The sequence below is a fragment of the Pan paniscus genome, chromosome 3 (assembly GCF_029289425.2).
Source record: "Pan paniscus chromosome 3, NHGRI_mPanPan1-v2.0_pri, whole genome shotgun sequence".
NCBI classification, from domain to species: Eukaryota; Metazoa; Chordata; class Mammalia; order Primates; family Hominidae; genus Pan; species Pan paniscus.
Window position 1 is genome coordinate 39,079,106 of NC_073252.2, and position 18,988 is coordinate 39,098,093.

General features: G+C 40.0%; 1 protein-coding gene across 3 annotated transcripts in view; it reads left to right on the plus strand.

Moving 5' to 3' along the window:
* The window catches only part of FAM114A1 (family with sequence similarity 114 member A1), a 78,170-nt gene that overhangs the window by 23,128 nt on the left and 36,054 nt on the right, over positions 1–18,988 (plus strand). For 2 of the 3 annotated variants that reach the window (XM_063603512.1, XM_008957566.4), the window contains exons 3-6: positions 676–763; positions 14,388–14,501; positions 14,628–14,728; positions 17,455–17,589. In XM_063603512.1, the coding sequence (XP_063459582.1) occupies positions 676–763; positions 14,388–14,501; positions 14,628–14,728; positions 17,455–17,589 (438 nt within the window). Of the gene's footprint in view, positions 1–675; positions 764–14,387; positions 14,502–14,627; positions 14,729–17,454; positions 17,590–18,988 lie in introns of those variants that run through there. The other variant, XM_024928676.4, reaches the window with a different exon arrangement.

Below are 18,988 nucleotides of genomic sequence, written 5' to 3' on the forward strand. Positions count from 1 at the left end.
TTCACAATGAACCACAGTCTCTCAGTTCCAATTCCAAAAACCTAGGCAAACGAATTGGAATCCACTGAGGTCAGGGACAGTCTTATCCCTGTGTTATAGGAGTCACTATGAGTGAAGCAGGGCACCTTGAATCAAAGGTTTCTACCTTGCAAGCCTTCCTGTCACTACTGCCCATCCATCTCCAGGTGTATTGACACTTTTTAGACACTTTGCCCATCATCCATGCCAAAGCACCTGCCTACTGCCCCAGAGTTTAAAAGTTAACTCTACCTTGAAGAGCACATTTTTTAAAGCCCTGTAAGAATTGCCTGGGTCCAGATCATTTTGAACTTTTTCAAATCCCTCTTGTGCCCTCATGCGTATCTTTTTCCCATGCAGCCTTTTCCCTGTCTTCTAAATAATAAGAGAGAATCGAGGCTCAGTTAACATCAAACTCCCTTCTCACTTCAAACCAAGCCTTCAGAAGCCAACATCAGCACTAATCAATTTGGTTCCAAAGTACACATTGCAGTGTGGTTTGGGATATTCTTTTATGACCCTTATAAACTATAAGCCAATTAGATACAGTTGTTGGTGATTCTTTTCCAAACCTCCTCTTTGTTTCAAACCAATAGGTGTTTTTCCATTCAGAGATATACTGAATTTCTGACCTGTGGCTAATTTGTTTTTCTCCAGGCTGTGGATTCCCCTCCAAGTGGAGGAGGATGGGCAGGCTGGGGATCCTGGGGCAAATCTCTGCTGTCGTCAGCATCTGCCACAGTAGGTAAGCATTGTATGTTGCATTGGAATAGACAAAGTATCAAAGCCTAATAGGATAGGACGTTTTGTTCGTACTGTATACTAATAGAGTTTAACATTAGCCCATGAGCAAACCATGTTTAGTGCTTACTATTCTAAGTGCTTCATTTATTCCTCCAATACATTTGTTCCTCAAAATAACCCTATATGGAGGAACTGTTGTTTGCTGCACTTTACAGATAAGGAAGCTAATCAGAGAGAGACTAAGACCTTGACCAAAGTCAGGAATGTCTGGGTTGCAATTTAAAAACCAAGTAGTATGGCTTTTAGCCACTATATTATATGGTCTTTTAAAGTATAATATATTCTTAAAGCTTCGTGTTTATCGTCCCACTTGAATTTTTTTAGTGCACAACTCATCTACTCCCAAAAAGGATTTGAGATATCTTGATAAAAGGCATTTCATTAGCAGGATATTACAATATAAGGAGAAAACAATGTGCCGGTAGGGAGGATATATATTTTATATATCCCATGGCTAATAGAGTTTTTGTAATTGAGTATTGACCTCAACTCTGAGCTTCTTGGCTGCCAGTAAATTATTTATTTCTCTTTGAAAACAAAATTTAATTTAAATAAATATATTTTTCTTGTTTTAAATTTTTAAAGAAATTTCCTGTATTTGTTCTTATACAAAGAGAAAATATGATGGACAGTGTAGTGTCTTCCTGAGTGCAACTTTGTCATGATATTCTTCATGTTACCATTTCTTATATTCTCTCTTCATGAGAACTGAAGGTATAACATCAATATGTCTAAGATAATTTAGCAAACGCATTTCATCTTGAAGGTGGAAGGTAAGAAGACAGGGGAAGCCACAGGTAACAGAGTTTTCACATCATCCACCTCAGGTATTCTAAGGTGCAGTCCATGGCCATGAGGACCTTGCAATGGGCCATGAATTGGTCCACTTCACTGTTACTCCTAAAACCAGGAAGGTCTTCAGGCCTTTTGCCCCACCCCAGTGGACCATGACCACAGATAAGGGCCAGATATCTAACTTGACAGAGCTTAGGCTGCCTGGAAGAATGGATAGATTGCATTCCTCTAATTCCATCTCTGTTAAATATCAGTTTGCTCAGGAAGGCTCTGGGAAGAAGTAGCAATGGCCAAATAAATGTTGACCTCTCTGGTAAGCCTGGAGAGCAGATTTTCTCTATTGCTTATTAAGGGGATGGCTATGCCTTGAGTACCACATATGCAGATGACAAAATTAACTAAATTCAAGTAGAGGCGCCTGTTTTGTTTTCTGAACAGGATGCTATCTCTTCACAAGGGTGAGGACAAGCACCTGCAGGCATCCTCTGTCCTTGGAAAAATGTTTGAACTTAGTGGCTACCAAAAGGATCTTGCCACTGGTGGCACTTAGAAGTGACATGCTTTCTAAGCCAGAAACTAAAAAGGAGGTTCTAAAAGATTGTTTTAATTGGAATAAGTCATGAAAAAGTAAATAATATGGTCACTAAAATTATACAGCTCTTCTCGTGGTTTATATCATAAAACAGTCATGTGTCCCGGATGTTTCCAGTTTTAACCGCATCCAAACCACTCTGGTTTATAATGAATTGGTGGTTCGAGGGTTCTAGTATAGATGGAGGACTTACTCTTTCATTAAACTTTTAAATATAAGTTCCTGCCACAGTAAACACAGAAATCATCTGCCCTGTGGTAGCAGCTATAGGTGCTCTCTGTGCACACTTAAAGGTGCATCTCCCTGTAACTGCTCTAGCCCTGGTTGGTCAGACCATTTGCTATTGTTTCTCATTCAGTGTCTGTACCTCATTTGACTTTGGGCTTTGTTGGACCCTCCCAAGGTTTTCTGTCCATGAACTGACAGCTCTCCCATTGAATTTACTATCCAGCACCTTCTTAGGTGTCTTGCTATAATCTGACCTTTGCACACATGCAGCTTTGGTTCCAGTGGATGGTGCTCCAAGGCCTCTGGGTTTTGTTACCTGGTTCACATGTAACCAGTAGATGGCGCTGATTTTACTGCTTAAAAAGTGGGATGTGGCCAGGCATGGTGGCTCACGCCTGTAATCCCGGCACTTTGGGAGGCCGAGGTGGATGGATCATTTGAGGTCAGGAGTTCAAGACCAGCCTGGCCAACATGGTGAAAACCCATCTCTGCTAAAAATACAAAAATTAGCTGGACGTGGTGGTGGGTGCCTGTAGTCCCAGCTACATGGGAGGCTGAGACAGGAGAATTGCTTGAACCCAGGAGGTGGAGGTTGCAGTGAACAGAGATTACGCCCCTGCACTCCAGCCTGGGCAATAGAATGAGAGTATGTCTCAAAAAAAAAAAAAAAAAGCAGGGTGTGATTTTTCACAGCAGGTCCCTTTTGACTTGATCCGACGTCATTGTCTTAATCTGCGGCCTGTGCTTGTGTTTGGGGTTGCTCTTAAAGTTTCTCTGTGTCTGAGCCACCATGCAGATAATAAATACTGCATCTTGTTACTCTCACAACAATTTATAAATTCTGATGGTTCGCATCTGGCTCTGAGTAGTCATTGATCCAGAAGAGCCTAGAGAGGTAAATTCCTGTAGGCCATCATGATCATTGTGCCAGTCATGGTCACTGTGCCATGAAAAATAATATCCCGCTTTTTAAGTAGTAATGTCAGCACCATCTACTGGTTATATTTGAACCAAGTAACAAAACCTAGAGGCCTTGGAGCACAGTCCACTGGAACCAAATCTGCACGTATGCAAAGATCAGATTACAAAAGGACACCTAAGAAGATGCTGGATAGTAAATTCAATGGGCGAGCTGTCAGTCCGTGGATGGAAAAACTTGCCACTTTTCTTCTAGGGTGAGTAAACACGTGGTTTCTCTGAGAGTGTATGACATTTGCACATTCCTCATGCAATATCAGAATGAAGTTCAATATACCCTCTTGTATTAGTTTCTGTTGCTGTGTAAGGAATTACCACAGTTAAAGAGGCTGAAAACAACATGCATTCATTATTTTACAGTTTCCGTGGGTCAAGAGTTCAGGTATGGGACAGCTGCTCATGTAAAATAATGTGAGCTTAACAGGCTAAAATCAGGGTGGCAGCCAGCTGTATTCTCATCTGAGGCTCACTTTTACCTGAGGCAGCATGGCCCTGGGGTTGACACTATGCTTGTACATAATGGAAGTTGTTCCTCGCTTGCCTCTCTCAATCCCAAGATAATGGCTCAACATAGACCACAGATCAGGAAGGCACCCATAGCTTTAAAGTCTCTGGAGGATAGGGTGGTGCAGCTAGAAGGGGGCCCAGAGTCGAAGATGAGGCCAGTGGCTCTGCCAGCTGCTCAGCTGGCACCTCTGCTTTGAAGACATCATCTTTCAGGGTCATTCACGTTGTTGGCAGAATTCAGATTTTGAAGTTGTAGGACTGAGGTCCCCGTTTTCCTGCTGATTATTGACCAGGGCTCACTTTCAGCTCTTAGAGGCTGCTCTCAGGTCCTCCTTCAAAGCCAGCAGGAAAATCTCTCTCATGCTTCAAATCGCTACCTTCAGGAAGGGCCCCTTTGTTTTAAAGACGCTCCTGATTAGTTCAGGCACACTAAGGATGATCTCTCTTTCGAGTCACTGAAATTCAACTGATCAAGGACCTTAATTACATGTGAAAATTCTCCCCATCATTGCTGGATAGAGTAACCTAATCACAGGGGTGAAATCCCATCCTGTTTACACTCCGGCTCACACTCCAAAGGGAAGGGATCACATAGGGTGTATACATCTGGGGACAAGAATCTTGGGGCCATCTCTCAATACGGTCATGCTTCACTTAACAATGGGAATACCTTCTGAGAAATGGGTCGTTGGGTGATTTAATCATTGTGCAAACCTCACAAAGTATACACAGACCTACACAGCTAGGCTATGTGGTAGAGCCTATTGCTCCGAGGCTGCAAACATAGGACAGCTTATTACTGTACTGAATACTGTAGGCAATTGTAACACAATAATAAGTATTTGTGTATTTCACACATCTAAACATAGAAAAGGCACAGGAAAAATACAGTATTATAATCTTATGGGACCACTGTCATAGATGTGGCCCGTCGTTGACTGAAAGTTTATCATGTGGTGCATCCCGCCTACCTTAATTCTCTTCTCATCTCTGTTTGAGATCTTTGTCAGTTACACCACCAATTACAGAACCTTAGTATTTTCTATGGTTCTGGCTACATGCTGGAATTTTGAAAAGCAAGCAAATCTTGGCATTTTTCTCTTGTTTGCATACAAAATGGCAAAGGGTACATGAGGAAAGTCATTAAAATTTTGAAATATTGATGCTCATTCTAAAAGTCCCTTTGGAGAAATTTTAGACCTGTCTTTAGAAAAGCAGGTACTAAAATTGTTCATCACCACTGATCATCACTACCCACCCCCTCCCCCCAAAATGAATGCAATAGAAGTATAACTGAAAACCCTGCCTTAATTGCTCTTACTGCATATTTTGGAGATTTCTGATGAGGACATGCTGTGACTTTATGTAGTAATAGTAGTTAAAACAAAAGCAATATATATTTCAAAATTGGACAAGTGTCTTTGTAGACTTGTACAGAACTAAAGCATGTAGCCTAACATGGGTTCCCAGGCTGGAAACAAGCACTGGTGGTTGGGAGTTTGACTCCTGAAAGGTAAGAGGGATCATAAGTAGCCCACACATGGAGCCAGGCTCACAGCCTGAAACAGGTTGGAATGGGGCTCAAAGATCTGTGAACAGAGAATTTAAAGTTATGGGTGCCTTCCTGATCTGTGGTCTATGTTGAGCCACTATCTTGGGATTGAGAGAGGCAAGTGAGGCACAACTTCTGCTATGTACAGGCATAGTGTCAACCCCAGGGCTTTACAGCATTAGCAGTTTACTATCATCAGGCAAAGAAACTTATTGGAAAACAGATCATTCACAGTAGTAGACAAGCTTTGAAGATTTATAAATTGCCTGTGGAAAGTAAGGAAAGAAAATAACCACATGTTCAATTGCAATTGATGTCTACTCAGAAACCTCATGTATACCCCCAGGGTAATTCCAGCTGCAGACAGGGGTGCAAAACATATAGACATTAACAAAACACAGAGTTGTCAATTGAGCACTAGAAATGGAAACCATTACCTCTTACAGTTGTTGAAAAACTGCAGTTAGAATAGTTAGAACTGTTGAGAGTTGGCAGGAGAGTAATAGGAGAATAGAAACAATTGAAAAATGGTAATCTCTTGGAATGAGCACTGTACCATGAGTCATAAGACCTGAGACCTGGTCCTGAATGCTGCTAACTTGTGATCACAAGGCACTGTTGCTAACTAGCTACACTGTGCCCTTAACCTAAGACTCAGGTTCTTTGTATGGAAAAACGTGGGTGAAAAAACTGGAGAAATTCTAAGGTCTCTTCCAACTTCCAGAATATGTCGATACCATATCCTGTGTCTATGCATAGAAGGAGAAAGGTATTTGTGCCCACTGTGCTAAGTGGAAAAATACAGAAAATTAATTGAAATTATGTCTACTCTTTATTTTTATATTTTATCTTTTGCCTCAATACTCTTTGACTCTGAGGTTAAGGGAAAATGAGAAAAAGTGACCTTCCTAATGTTTATACAAAATCAAACATTTTTCAGCCAACAATTATTTTTGGAGAGGACTTAACTCTTGCATTAGGCTCAACTACAGCTACACTGTCATCACATTCTTAGAATATTTGATCACCTGTCACCCATGCCTTTGGACAAGTTTGTGAAATGAAGTAAGCTTGGTTATTATTTCTAGGCAGACACAAGAGTAGAAAACATTTTAGAAAAGAGGGTTTTTGGGGAGGCTGAGGCAGGTGAATCACTTGAGGTCAGGAGTTCAAGACCAGCCTGGCCAACATGGCAAAACCCCATCTCTACTAAAAAAAAAAATACAAAAATTAGCTGGGTGTGGTGCCATGCCCCTGTAGTACCAGCTGCTTGGAGGCTGCGACAGAAGAATCGCTTGAGCCTGGGAGATGGAGGTTGCTGTGAGCCAAGATTGCAGCACTGCACTCCAGCCTGGGCAACAGAACAAGACTCTGTTTCAAAAAAGAAAAAAGAAAAGAGGGTTTTGATAGTAGTTCCAAATCCCACAGGATCTTATAGACCTGACTTGTTCCTAAAATGTATTACTAGGCTAAGAGTGATAGACCAGTAGTCAAAATGAAAGTCAACAATGCTAAAATGTATATAAGTATACAAAAGGAAGAGCTCTATAGTAGACTAGAGTAATTTATTTCTAGATACCACCAAAGGCTTAAATGTTTATTTGAAATCCTAGTTTTGACAGTTTTATGAGTTTAAACATCTTATGCAAGAGTACCTGAGGTTGGGGGTTGGTGTGTGTGGAATGTACCTGATCTGTATATTTACTTTTTCCAAAATTATCATTGTTCCCCTTCCTCATCCTCTCCCAAGGTACATAGTTTTTTCCTTCTGCACATTTTAATGAAACTCTTCTAGCAGCCCTGTCAGAAATGACAGTGTTTATTACAGAGAATGGCAAACTTGTCAAAATGATACTACAATGAGAAATCGTCACTGTATAAATCACTGTCGATAGCTCATGGATTCATTTTTGAAGGTGACATTGCTGATGATATGAAATTTCTCAAGGATCATTGAGACAAAGAGAATAGGATTAATGCTTAGAGTTTGTCCATCGTCCTTTAGATTCTATGAATAAAACACAGGGGTTAATGAGTTTCTGTTGGACTTCTGGGCAAATATCATCAGTTCAGTAACACTTCTTGTCTATTTTGAGCCTAAAGGGAAGTAAGCATCTAATTACAGAGTGGACATCAACCATCATATGGAGAGGAAAGACTATTCCAAGGGAAGGGTGATTGGCTCCCTTTTTGCTGTGCTGTAGTTCGCTTTGGTTGAGCATGGCAGTATCAACTTGTGCTTTTCTGAACAATTGCTCTTCACAATTTTTTATAATATCTTGAACTCATCAATAGAAGAGTCTGAAACAGAGTCAGTACTTTATATATATGTGTAATATGTATGTTATATATGTTATATGTATGTTATATATGTAATATATATGTTATATATGTAGTATATTGTTATATATGTAATATATATGTTTCATATATATGTTTTATATATATATAGACAGATATAGATATATCTATCTCCATTCAGTGGAATACTATGCAGCCATTAAAAAGACCAAGGTAGATCAGTGTTCTAGGTTGGATGCCCAGCAGAGGGATGAGGCAGAAATTGTGTGCTGGAGTTTTACTGCGAAGTGCTTTCTGGAACAAGCTTTGCAAGAGAGCAAAGGATTGGGAAGCAAAACTGAGCCAAGGGAGAAGCTGAACTGCAGTGTCGTTACAGCAGAGGTCTTAACCTATCCCATTGGGAGCTTGGGGTTTGGGATGACTCTTAGGAGATGTCTTCCATTAATCCACAGCACCGGGCCTTTATATCAACAGCTCCCTCATTGACCAGTCACTGTAGTATAGTCTTGGTGGAACCAATTCCCTTTGGTCAAGGGCAATTCAAAGGGAGGCATTTATTTAGTTGAGCGCTGTCAGTAGACAACACTCCCAGAATCAAGGAGAATGAGCACTGTGATTCCAGGCAGCACATAGCACACAGCACTATCTGTGTGTGCTGAGACTTCAACTGTGAACTGCCAAATGGGAAAAGCCAGGTCCAGAAGACTTATATGTAGGTAAATATGCTTTTATATTCTTGAAAGGAATCACAAGAAATAATTAGAATTGTTATCTTTAGAAGGAAGTCTTTCAAAAGCTCCAAGCATTGCTTTTTTTAGAAGTCACTCCTATATCAGAGCAAATACATTAGAATGTACCCACATTTTTCATTAAATTTCCTACACACACACACATATGTAACCATGTAGGAGTTGAATTTATTTGAATGATAATAGACCAGCTGATCCAATATTACATTTTGAATACATTTAAGTAAATATTAATTACTATCTAATTTGCAATTTTTTTTCTTTTAAAGCCAACAGTTTTTGCAGGCCTTACTTATTTCCACAGGACCTTATAAGCTCATACACTCTATTGCTTATTACATTACTGGAATCTATCTAAGCAGAAAGAGGCTGGCCCACCTTCTGTTATCTATGTTTCTATACTCTTTGGACTTGCTAATATTATGAAATTTTTATTTTTTAAATCTGCACATGAAAACATGCTCAACACCACTAATCATTAGGGAAATGCTAATCAAAACTATGATGAGATACTACCTCACACCCATTAGAATGACGTTTTGAAAATTTTTTTACCACTAATATTTCAGTATAAGAATGACGATTATTTAAAAAAAAAACAGAAAATAAGCGTTGGTGAGGATGTGGAGAAACTGGAACCCTTGTGTGCTCTTGGTGGGGTTATAAAATGGTACAGCTGCTGTGGAAGACAGTACAACAGTTCCTCAAAAAACTAAAAACAGAATTACCATATGATCCACCAATTCCACTTCTGATTATATTTCCAAAAGAATTAAAGGCAGGGTCCCAGGGAGATATTTGTACACCTATGATCATAGCAGCATTACTCACAATAGCTAAAACACAGAAGCAACCAAAGTGTCTGTCGACAGACGAATGGAAAAGCAAAATGTGGTCTTTACATACAAGGGAATATTATTCAGATTTTAAAAAGAAGGAAATTCTGACATATGTTACAACATGGATGAACCTTGAGGACATTATGCTAAGTGAAATGAGCCAGTCACAAAAAGACAAATACCGTGTGATTCCACTTCTGTGAGGCACTTAAAAATAGTCAAAATCATAGAGATTTGAGAACGTTCTGACTACTGGAATGTAGAATGATGGTTGCCAGGGGCTGGTAAAAGAGGAGAGTGGGGAGTTATTGTTTAAATGGGTATAGAGTTTCCATTTTATACAAGGGAAAAAGTTCTGGAGATGGAGGGTGGTGATGGTTGCATAATATTGTGAAGGTATTTGGTATCTCTGAACTATTCAGGTAGGAAAAGTTAAGATGGTAAAATGCATGTCATGTACATTTTACCACAAAAAAAATGGAGTAAAAATTCAACCAGATATATCAGAGATGTGATATTATGGGATTTTTAAAAGTCTCTTTTTAATACATTCATTTTTTGAAAAAGAAGAAAAAAGAGAAAGTTAAAATAAGAAAAAGAAGGAAATATTGTCTTAAAAAATAAAACAAGCTAAAAGGGAGAAACTTTCCTGATGAGTTAGCGTGGGCCCTTCTAGTGATCCTTTAGCATATGGGACCAATAGGAAGTACCCATTGAGCTATCCAGTCATCCAGGGTGCTGCAGAGAACTGCTGTTGCTTCCCTGAGTTACCACTTGGTCAGAGAGAACTTCCCAGCATATTCTCTTGGTTTTTTTTGAGGTGGAGTCCTAGTCTGGCTCTGTCACCCAGGCTGGAGTGCGATGGTGCAAACTCAGCTCACTGCACCCATGCCTCGTGGGTTCAAGCGATTCTCCTGCCTCAGCCTCCCAAGTAGCTGGGATTACAGGCGCCTGCCACCACACCCGGCAAATTTTGTATTGTATTTTTGGTAGAGGTGGGGTTTCACCATGTTGGCCAGGATGGTCTCGAACTCCTGATCTCAGGTGATCCGCCTACCTCGGCCTCCCAAAGTGCTGGGATTACAGGCATGAGCCACCATGCCCGATCCAGCATATTCTTTTTGCAAATTATTTCATCTCGATTATTTCAAATAGCCAGCAGTTATTTCATCTTTGCAGAAAGAGGAGAGACTTCCCTTCAATGGCTTTTTGATCTTGGTGGAATTCACAAGAAGAGAGCTTCATAAGATCACAGTGCTTTGCGGGAAGAAAAAGATCAAAGTGAATGTGTAAGATAGCCCTACACAGTGTCTTGAGAATACAGCCTGCACAGCACAGGGATGATCCTAAAAACACTAAGCTATGCCATCACTAGACACAGTTGACAGGGAGAGGGTTAGTGTCAGGTTTCACCCTGGAGGTGATCTTCACCTTGTTCTTTGGTCAAGGTAAGGTAAGTCAAGTGCATTTTAGAATAAAACAATGTTTTAAAAAGTAGGAAGCTCCAAACCAAGGATCTGATTTCCAAGGAGTTACAGAAATGGGATTAAAATGACATTTAATCAACTATAAATGACACATAAAACTTTCTTAACATAACATAGTGATTACACATGTGGGTTCTAGAGTCAGAAGGACTGAGTTGGAATCCTGCCTTTGTCACTGATTGGCTTTAGGACCTTGGGAAAGTGATTTCACCTCACCAGGTCTCAGTTTTCTCAGTTGTGAAATGAGTATACTAATATCCCTTACCTCATCAGATCATTGAGAAGATTAAATGAGATAATGTACTGTACTAAAAGTATTTAGTACAGTGTTAGGACATAGTAAGTGCTCAATAAATGTCGGCCATAGCAGAGATTTCACATGTTTCTTCTCAATAATCTCGCAAAACTCTGAGAGGTAATCCTCCTTTCAGAGAATGCACAGCCGCAGAGACTCAGAGAGGTTAAGCAGCTCACCAGCATTACACAGCTCATAAATGATGGGAGCAGAAATCCTCCACAAGACTCCTGACTCCTAAGTTTAAGGTATTTTCCATTTGAGTATAGATGGTAAATTAAATACCAGCCAATCGTTCAGCATTTATTTTAAAATGATACATTATCAAAGCATTTGTACGACATTCTCATCTTCTTTGCAGCACTCACCTTCTATTGCAGTGAGCCAAAGAGTAGAGGGTATTCCATCTTTAGAACCATGGAATTTAGAGGGGTTTCAGATTTTGGGGATACTGGGGGTTTGGGATGACACATGAAGAAATTAATCCATGAACTGTACCCTATAGTATTATTCATATTTGTTGTTTTTCTCTTATTAGTAGGTCCCAGTCAGTACCTCTGGAGATGAAATCACTCCCAATCAAAAGGCAACAGTGACTTCATATTATTATTTTCTTGTTCTGGACACTAGATGTCACACTAAGTAAAGTTTTAGAGGTTACTCTTTAAGGTGTGGCACAGTGTCTAAAACCTTAGCTATGAAAAATTATAGCTCATACATAAATATAAAGCTGAACTTTATATTTATTTTTTGTTTCTTTTTTTTTGTAAAGCTGAACTTTATATTTCTACTAGAATGCAGTAAAAGGGTACTTTCCCTAACAAAAAATTCAGAAAAAGAATTGTTAGTAAGAAAATGTAGTTGGAATAGCAGCCTATTTTGATGTCTGTTAAACAGATAGATCCCATTTATATGCACATAAAATCGTATTTCCTTCTAGTAACAAAGTGATTTTTCTAGAGGCAGCTCATGTATACATATCTGTGATCGTTTATGTTCTGAGATGGCGAGAAGCCATTCTTCCTGCAAAAAGAACCAGACATTATCCTAACCTGCAAGGGATGGAGAAGGTGAAAGAAGAGATACTGAATATGAGTTTCATTATCTCCTGAAACAGTCTCAGGGAAGGATGTGTGATCATCTTTCTTGAGTGGCTTAAGCAAAGAAGACAGAGAAGATGGTGCCTCCCAGCCTCCTTGACCTCATTTTTTTCCTTGATTTTGGCTCTCAGAAATCTAGATGAGAATCATAGGTTGAGATTTGGAGGCACATTATTTCCTTTTGGAAAATGCATATATATATTTTTAATGGCAGGGAAGTTGGACTCAGTATGTAAAAGAGTAAGATATTCTATCCTGTAACTTAAATGTGTTATTGAAACTTCAATACGTTTCCATTGAAATGCTTGAAATTCGTTGGACGCTAGAGATAATTAATTCAAGCCTTAACAGTCTCAGTACACCTTTATTTTTTCAAGTAACTCAGTAATTAATTTGAACTGTGTCTAATGATCTGCACATGACTATAAACACGTATTTCTATATGTGATTACAGTTGTAAATAATGTTTACGTTTCAGGGTTTTCTAGGTAGTGTATAAGGACAGGTGATTTCCATTGGACATAATTCCTTCTACATTTGTCAAATATCAGTGCCTTGTTTATGCTAAGATCACTAGGATAAATAAGGTTACAACTGCTAAAATGCTACTCTTTAGGTTTGGGAGTCATCCATGTCTTCCCCTTTCTTATTCAGGAAATGGGCAATTGGTTATTTTAACAGTGCCTTCTAAGACTAGGTGGTTCTAGTTAGCTCTCAAATTCTGTTGGGACTTGGGACATTTTTCCTCATATTACTGCCTTGTGTTTTAGCAACCTGAGGTTACCCAGGTCCCGAGAGAAATCTTTCATTTTCTCCGTGAGTGCTCAGGGGATGGGGAGTTCTGTGATGATGGTAGCCTGTGCTGTTTCTCCTTCAAGAAGTCAGACAGCCACTTTGGACCATCCGTAGGCTATTCATTCCTTCAACGGTTTGACAACTCAGAAAAGCTATAGCTCATCGTGAAGGCCTCGAAGGGAGGAAAATCTCTCCAGAATAAAATGTAGACAAGACTATGTCCCTATCAGGTCAAAGGTTGGGGTTTTTCCATGTGGGTAGGAAGGTCAGCTCTGTATTTACCAAATAGTTATTGAATAACCGCTCTGCCTGGCTCGGGGAACAAGGGTATTATCCCTGCTTAGATGGAGTAAAACCTGTGCTCTTCGCTTGCCTGACTGCTGTTAAAGTTGATTTATATCATTATTAAGACAACTGTCGGGGCTGTTGGGTGGCCTTCCTGGTTTCTCCACTGACTTGCCTTTTGATTTTTGGATGTCGGCTCCAGGACCTTCACTCTCCATGCCTAAAGGAAGGCCTAACGCTTTAAAGAAATATTCTGAGGCTCAGGTGATTTCAATCCAACCAATATTAATTGATCATCTGCAATGTGCTAAGCCTGCAAGGAATCAAAAAAATGAATGAAGAATATCTTCCGTAAGGAGCTTATGAAAGAGTAAAGAGGATGAGACAGGTACACTATACAAAGACTGTGTTGAGCTTGGAATTCCAGGTTGATAGCTAGGTGGTGTGAGAAGCAAAAGCAAACAGTGAAGCATCCGGGAGCACTTTACCTACGTGTATCTCATTTGCACGTCACAATAACTCAATGAGGAAACTGAGTCGCAGAGAGGCTAGGTAACTTCTCCAAGGTCATTCAACCAGGCAGGGGTGAAACTGAGCTCATATTGGAACCCACATCTCAGGGAGCAGGGATTCCTCTTTCTTTCAATCAGGATGTACTTCTACAGGCCAGGTGCGATGGCTCACACCTGTAATCCCAGCACTTTGGGAGGCAGAGGTGAGCCAATCACCTGAGGTCAGGAGTTCAAGACCAGCCTGGCCAACATTTAGTGAAACCTAGTCTCCACTAAAGGCACAAAAATTAGCCGGGCGTGGTGGTGTGCATCTGTAATCCCAGCTGCTAGGGAGGCTGAGGCAGGAGAATCACTTGAACTCGGGAGGCGGAGGTTGCAGTGAGCCAAGATTGCTCCACTGCACTCCAGCCTGGGTGACAGAGCAAGACTCCATCTTTAAAAAAAAAAAGATATACTTCTACAACTTGAAACAGCTTTGTAAGATTCGATGGAGGATTTGCAGACTGTGGATTTCTAATGTATCCATTAACCATATTTTTATTTCCAACAGGTCATGGATTGACGGCAGTCAAGGAAAAAGCAGGGGCCACTCTACGGATTCATGGTGTAAATTCTGGATCTTCTGAAGGGGCCCAACCAAATACTGAAAACGGAGTCCCTGAAAGTGAGTGATGTGTCTCCTCTGGGTGTTCTTGGACTTTATTACACCATGTGCATAATCAGAGGTTTTCCAAGTTCAGATCAGCAACATGAACTCTTAAAGGATTTCTTTTTTTCTCTTTAATAACAGATGCAGCCACAGATCAGGGCCCTGCAGAAAGCCCACCCACTTCCCCTTCATCAGCCTCTCGGGGTATGCTGTCTGCCATCACCAATGTGGTTCAAAACACAGTGAGTCGCTGGCTGCTTCCTCTCTTTCCCCTGTATTTCCCAGGGCCTTCTTTTGATATTTCCATTTACCAGTGACCTAGATACATCAGAGAAACGATGGCCTTGCTCAGAACTTTGGATTATGGTTTTTTTTTTTAATGTTTTCTGCTACAAAGTAGATGTAACCTTGGATTCAAAATAATAAGGGCAAAATGAAATATATTTTATGTTTAAAAGAAGGGAGCTCTTTGGAAGGAACATTTTTCAGTCTGATTTAACAGTGTCCTTTCCAGCTGTGGCAAGGACAGCCTCTGGTTGAGGGGAGAGAGAACTCTTTATCAGAGCTGGGACAGCTGTTTTCCCTAAATGCTCTGCTTATCTTATCCCTGAGTTTGAAAAAGCATTAAACCGTTTAAATAAAAAGTACCAGTTACAAGACAGGAAAAACAGCCCAAATATGTTTCTGAAGTGTTTCCAGAGACCAGCGTTCTTTCCCCATCCCTACCTCTTCATTCCCACCCTTCCTCTTCCTTACATCACCCTAAGTGTATCCCCCCAGATCCCTGCCTACCTCTTAAAAGAAGCTCAATATTAGCAGCAAAACATTGGTGAATAATGAAAAAAGGGGAGGCACCTCAACTGAGATAAGGCAGGTAGCTGGTCCTCAGGGTCAGGGAGCAAAGATTTATTTTGTTTTTTCTTTTCTTTTTTTGAGATGGAGTCTCACTCTTGTCACCTAGGCTGGCGTGCAGTGGTGCAATCTCGGCTCACTGCAACCTCCGCATCCCTGATTCAAGTGATTCTCCCACCTCAGCCTCCCAAGTAGCTGGGATTACAGGTGCCCACCACCACGCCCAGCTAATTTTTGTGTTTTTAGTAGAGATGGGGTTTCACCATGTTGGCCAGGCTTGTCTTGAACTCTTGACCTCAGGTGATCCTCCCTCCTCGGCCTCCCAAAGTGCTGAGATTACAGGTGTGAAGGTGTATTTCTTACTATGTAAACTAACTAGTTTTTCTAAAAATATGGCTCGTGTCTCATTATTCATTCATTCATTCATTCATTAAAAGAAAAACAACAACACAAACATGATTAGCCCTCACTATATTCCAGTATCTATGCTAGATCTTGGATATATGCTGGCAAACAAGAGGGCACAATATCCCAGAGGACTGAGGCAACTGAACAAATAAACACAATGTAATTCGGGAAGAGGTGAGGGCTGCGGTCAAACATGAGAGGATCTCACCCAGATCTTGGGGTCAGGACATGCCAGAATTATAGAAAATGACTGGTCTTCTCCTTGCTATTTGAGGACCTCTAGACTGGGGTGGGGTGAAGTAAGGAGGAGCAGCAAATCTGTCTTAGGAGTCAAATAGCAATACAAGTCAACCACCCCTGTGGGGGGTTTGTAGGATGGGAGATGGATGGAACTCTGTCAGTATCTCTGGTATAAGAAATGAATGCACGGCCTATCTGAGCTACCAAGAGGGCACTCTGAGTTTGTCTTCAGCAGCCTCACATTCCTTTCTGTGTTCTCTCCAACCTTCTTGACCCCTTTTTCCCAGGTTCCAGACACTACCCCTCCAAGTCTATCCTTAACACAAATCCCTATGTCCTTTCTTCCACCATTTTATTCTCAATAAAATAATTTTTCATAGGATGTTAGCAGGCACTAAGTCAAATTACACAGAAGTGTGAATTGCTGCGGTCCCATCATCCCCCCGAAGTGTGCGCACTGAAAACTGATTTACAGCATGATTACTGGTTGGCTCCCAAATCTAAAAACAAAGTCTAAATACCCAAGATGAAAATAAAGTATATTAATTCTATGAAATTAAATATTTCTATTTAAATGATAATTATGAAGATTGGAAAATGCATATCAGTAATAATATCATAATAAAATACAATTTATATCATTTTTATATATGGTGGGGAAAAACACAGATGTATGCATATTATAATTGCAGTTATACAGTTGGAGTGTATGTATGAAAGAGTTGCAAAGAAATGTACGCAGTTCTGTTCACTTGAATAGTTTTTGTGTGAGTAAGTCTGGGTTATTTTAATTTTTTAAAAAAAGCAACAATGACTGACAAAGGGATTTGCAGGAGGATAGCTATATAATACACCAGTTTCTAAAGCCAGAAGTACAAGGAAATCAACCTGTCTTATTTCATGGATATACTAATTATAGGCAGTTATTGCTAGTTCCTGAGAGTATGCAAGAACCATCTGAAACAGCCTGAGGGTCTTACCCTCCAGGGCCCTAGATTAAAGAATTCCCTAAATTAGCAGGACTATTTGACATTTTAATAGACTGCTCCAAGCAACTCTGTTACTTGGGTTAAAAAAATTTTTAAACAGAAACAGCAATTTATTTTATGTTAATTTTATGTCTTAGCAATTTATTTTATGTTAATTTTATGTCTTAGATACACATCCATTCATACACAGAGAGCCAGTAAAATTAATCCCTTTGTGGGATTAATTTTATTTTATGTGCTTTGGTTTTTTTCTAAGCATCAGTCTTTAATAACATTGTATGTCCTACAAATTATATAACATATGCTTTTCCAAGGAAACGAAAATAGGATTAAATGGATGATAAATCTCCTGATGAGAAAAAATTGTGACTTTATATTGATTTTAATATTTGAAGATAGTGCCAGTTACCTAGGAGTTGCGACTGCTGCGAAACAGCAAAACCTAAACATCTAATCTCATGCAGTTATCTCATCTGCAGGGTAAAAGTGTCTTAACTGGAGGCCTTGATGCGTTGGAATTCATCGGCAAGAAAACCATGAATGTCCTTGCAGAAAGTGACCCGGGCTTTAAGCGGACCAAGACGCTCATGGAGAGAACTGTTTCCTTGTCTCAGGTTGGATTATATACTTTTGCAATTTTTTCTTTCAGTCAATAAAGTAAATAAATTTTTTATTTATCTTTTTGAATAGCTCATTTAAAGCATGTGATTCAAATCAAATGACACCAAAGAGCAGAGAGAGAAAACTGAGCTTCTAATACCCCCATTTCCCCAGTCACTTAATTCCTCAGAGGAGACAACCAGTTAACAGTTTCTTAAGGATTCTATCAGAGACCGCATAGAGATATGGATATAGATCTATAGATGCAGCTATACATAAATATACAGATGTAAAAGTACATATGTATGCATGTGGATAGACATGCACATAAATACACACGTACTTTTTCAACCCAGTGGTAGCATACTAAACACACTCTTGTTCCTTGCTTAATTCACTTAATATTATTTCTTGAAGATGATCCATTTATGTCATGGTATGCATCCCATCTCTACCACTTAGTAGCTGAGTGACCTTGGGCAAGTTACTTAGCCCCTCTGTGCCTCAGCTTACTCATCTGTACACTGGGGATAATTTAAATCCCTACCAATAACTTTGTTGTGAGGATACGCTGAGTTAGAATAGAACCCAGCTCTTAGTAAGCATTCAGAAATGTTAGTTGTTGTCATTGCCGTTATTATGTGTTGGTATAATAGGTGGAAATGGTATCTCATTGGAATTTTAAATTCTGTTTCTCTTGATATGTGCAAGGATGGTCTTCTCCTCTCACACTTCCAGCACTAAAGTTTTCCAGCCCTTCTTGCAAAACATAAAACAAAGAATTCAATCTGTCTTTGCTTACTTACAATAGTTAAGAAAATTGGAAATAATATTTGTCTTGTTTTCCAAATATGACTCTAATATTAAACTTGCTTTTCCAGATGGAACATGCCTAGCTTACCCCACAATCCAGGCATGCCCCAGTCCACCTCCTCCACGAGAGACTGATACACCAGGTCTCTGTGCTTTCCTGAAATCAGAGGCAGCTGATGCAGCAGTGGATTTTGTAAACGTCACAGGCAGGACTTGGTACTAGGAACCCATGAAGGTTGCCTTCATGAACAGCTATCACTGAGAATATGTTCATGGCAACCCCTAGAAGCTTTTGTTTTAGGCTATTTCTTCTTGTCTCTTCTGGAATAACCCAAGTATGAGCACTCCGATGTTATAGTCCAGGGAGGGACTTTGCAGGATCATCTAGACCATCACCCTGCTGCTCCTTGAAAAAGAAAATAGATGGCTGGGCACAGTGGCTCATGCTGGTAATCCCAGCACTTTGAGAGGCCAAGGCGGGCGGATCACCTGAGGTCAGGAGTTCGAGACCAGCCTGGCCAAGATGGTGAAAACCTGTCTTTACTAAAAATACAAAAAAAAAAAAAATTAGCCGGATGTGGTGGCGAGCACCTGTAATCC